This window comes from Chiloscyllium plagiosum, chromosome 29 (genome assembly GCF_004010195.1).
Source record: "Chiloscyllium plagiosum isolate BGI_BamShark_2017 chromosome 29, ASM401019v2, whole genome shotgun sequence".
NCBI lineage: Eukaryota > Metazoa > Chordata > Chondrichthyes > Orectolobiformes > Hemiscylliidae > Chiloscyllium > Chiloscyllium plagiosum.
Window position 1 is genome coordinate 48,809,082 of NC_057738.1, and position 3,659 is coordinate 48,812,740.

The following is a 3,659-nucleotide window of genomic DNA, read 5'->3' on the forward strand; positions in this document are numbered from 1 at the left end:
TGATGAAGTTGCGCGGGTATCCGTTTTTGGCGAATACCTTGTATAGGTGTTCCTCTTCTTCTTTTTGCAGTCCTGGTGTACTGCAGTGTGTTGTGGCCCTTTTGAATAGTGTCCTGATGCAGCTTAGTTTGTGTGTGTTGGGGTGGTTACTTTCATAGTTTAGGACTTGGTCTGTGTGTGTGGCTTTCCTGTATACTCTTGTAGTGAATTCTCCGTCTGGGGTTCTCTGTACCATACAGTGATGGGCTGAAGGGCCTGTTCTGTGCTGTACTGTTCTATGTTCTAATCTTCTATGTCTACAATTTTTAACACTTGGAAAAGATACTGTACTTTTGACGTCACTGAAAACTCAACTCTGCCCTGATGGCTTATCCTAATTACATTCAGCATAAATCATTTGGTGCCCTACTGAATTCCAAGCTGAGCTTCAAACCCCCAACGTGCCTCATTGTCTGTGAGATTGCCAGTCTTTCCTACTATTTCATCCCGTGCTACAGAAATCAACCTCCATGCTGTGATTCCCTTAGTGTGACTTCTCCAGCTGCTTGAACTCTACTTTTATAAACTTAAATTTGTCTAAACCTGTGTTACCAATATTGTGTCTTAGTTACACATCAGCCCTATTTGTTGACCTGCACTGTCTACCTCTTAGACCAGCCCACATCTGTGACTCTGGGCTTTTGCATATCTTCTTGCTTGGTGCCTTCCTCCTTAGTCCTTTTAACGGTGTTACTTCCATTCTCTCATTTTAAGAGTTTCCTAAAAACTTGATCTCAAACCATTAAGGTCTTTTCCTGAAAGCATCCTATCCTGAAGTCTTGAATATTCGCCAATTATTTATTATATTGTCTTTGGATTGGAAAGAGGACATCTTCATTGGATTTACTTTTAATCTGGCCACTTCTATATCTATCTATGAATTTTGTGGTTATATTGAACCCTCCTAAAGTGAACAGAGGGAGAAAAAAAGCAGTTTAAATAACAGATGAACTAAAGCCGTGGGTGCACATTATTAACATTTCTGTGTGTGCAGTAAGGTTATAATAAAAAGAAATTGCTAGTTGGGTGTTTTTGAATATTTTAGCTTTGTGGTGACTGGTAGGATATATGCTTGCTTTAATTCTATAATACCTATTCAGTTGTCTGATTCTAATTTTTAAAACCTGATGTCTTTCAGCTAGAAGATGAAGACTGGGACGATTGGGAATAAAATGAAATTGGATATTGCTGCTTCAGTTGATTTCTTGAATTCTTTCATTCTAATGTAATGACAATTGTGTTTATATTCTTAGCCTGTAGTGTATATACAGGTTTCCTGTGCCATTGCTTCAGTAAGTTAGGGTAACATGTTTTATACTGCATGCTATTGTATTATATAGCAGGCTTTTTAGCATGTAATTACAAAGAACTATGGAGCATGGGTTATATTTCATTCTTTAGACTAAAGTTATATTCAGTGGGAGACATTGCTATTATTGTTTCTAATGATGTTTTGTTTTTGCGTAATTAACAGCTGGTTGGTTGTGCAATATATATTTTAAATATGCATTTTCTAGCTTTCAGATATGGGAGACTATTAGTTTTGTAATTCAAATTCCCTTAGATCTTTTACAGATTTGCACTTACATCAATTAAACTTAAATTATACAAGGTTAATTGACTAATGCTGTGTGTTTATGCACTTTTTAAATAAAACAAAATGTCAGCAAAAAGTGCTAATTGGAAATTGAATTTTCCAATTTACTGAATAGTGGTAGAGTAATGCTCTTTGAAAATTGGAGATTTACCAAAAATAGGGTTATAATTTTGAGCTACATGGCATTTCAAATGTATTTTTAATACCCTTTGCTTGTAACCAGTCTCGCACTTCGACAGATTTGCTACTCTGTAAATGTTGAGAACCGGTTATTGAAACAAATATGGGATTAGTAAAAGAACACTCACTGTTATTTTGTGCTGAAAAGTGTAGCAAAAGCCTCAAGGTTAATTGTTAATCAAGTTAAGGTAAGTAGGCTATTGGTCAAATCACTCACTGAATGTTCCATGCATTTTGGTGAGGGGAGGGTTGGTCAGAATGGGAAGCTGAAAAGATTAGATTGTTGTATTGATCCCATGAATGGAGCAGGAAACACATGAAACAACAGTTCAGAAATCTACTGGCTTATTGATCAAATCTTCCTGTTAAATGGTAATGGGTACACCTGTGTTGAGCAAGCTAAAAACAAAGCAGTGCAGTTTGCCTTGGAAAGCTGAAAACTCTTTTGAATGAATTGGAAACACTAATACAGTCATTGTGCTGCACACTGATTATGCCTTCACTCCTGAAATGTGTTATTACCATGTTACTTATATGATTGAAATTTGAAAAGCAAAATTTTGCATTCTAGAAATTTTAAACAAAGAGTTTAGTGATACTTAACATATCAGTCAGCATATGTCAAAAAAACCCAAAAGTTAGTTAATATTTCAGGTCTTGGATGCTTCCTCAAAAGTCTTGTAACTAGTATGTCAAAAGACTTGTGCAATCTTGACAAACTGATTGACTACTTTGCTGAGTATTTACTATTTATTTTTATTTCTTTAATAAACTGGCACATTTATTTCACAGATGCAAGTATTTCACTAAACATGCATTTTAAAAAACAGCAATACATGTTAAAACTAAATGCTGAGTACAGAGCAGATTTACTCTGGAAACAATAGGTTGAAACAATAATGTGCAATTTCTCCCTTCTGGCACAACTGGAAGTGATGAATTGAATATTGCTTAGCTTTTAAAAGTTACTCACTGGAGTGTAATTATTTTCCCAATCCCTTAGATCACTTTTTGGTACTAATAGCTAAAATTAACCCAGATTAAACAAATACAGAATGAAAAATATTGCGAGCTGTACTTTGAGAGGTTTAGCTGTAAGTAAGAGATGAGTTCATTTTCTTTCCAGTTTTTAAACAAATTAAAAATCTATTGCTTACTCTTTCCCACTTGGTACAGAACATAATGAATGGTAAGTAACTTTCGATTGATGGACACACTTTTCAAAATGGCTAACAATATACAAACAAAAAACCTACACATACAATATATTAGGTACATATAAGTTGAGCATTGAAACATTCAAAGTTAGGGGTTGATTTGTACCCCTAAAAAAAAAAACGAACAAATCAACGGCACACCCATGGGCTCACCCATCTCTGGACTCATAGCAGAAGCGGTAATGCAAAGATTAGAGCAAACAGTCTTACCGCAAATTCAACCCAAACTCTGGGTCAGATATGTAGATGACACCTTTGTAATCATTAAAAACACTGAAATAGAGACCACACACCGGATCATCAACGCCACACTCAGGAATCCGATTCACTAGAGAGGAAGAAAAGGACAACCAACTCCCATTCCTAGACGTGATGGTACAGAGAACACCGAACGGAGAATTCACCACAAAGGTATACAGGAAAGCCACGCACACAGACTAAGTCCTGAACTATGAAAGCAACCACCCCAACACACAAGAAGTTGCATCAAGACACTGTTCAAAAGGGCCACAACACACTGCAGTATACCAGAACTGCAAAAAGAGGAAGAAGAACACCTATATAATGTATTCACCAAAAACGGATACCCGCGCAATTTCATCAACAGATGCCTAAGGGAAAGACAA

At 36.1% G+C, this 3,659-nt stretch overlaps 1 protein-coding gene across 1 annotated transcript in view; it reads left to right on the forward strand.

The window, feature by feature from the left end:
* Positions 1-2,605, forward strand: part of bsdc1 (BSD domain containing 1) — a 59,873-nt gene extending 57,268 nt beyond the window's left edge. The window contains exon 11 of the mRNA XM_043719673.1: positions 1,178-2,605. Within this exon, the coding sequence (XP_043575608.1) occupies positions 1,178-1,210 (33 nt within the window). The 3' untranslated portion in view covers positions 1,211-2,605. The remainder of the gene's footprint in view (positions 1-1,177) is intronic.
* The last annotated feature ends 1,054 nt before the right edge of the window (positions 2,606-3,659 follow it).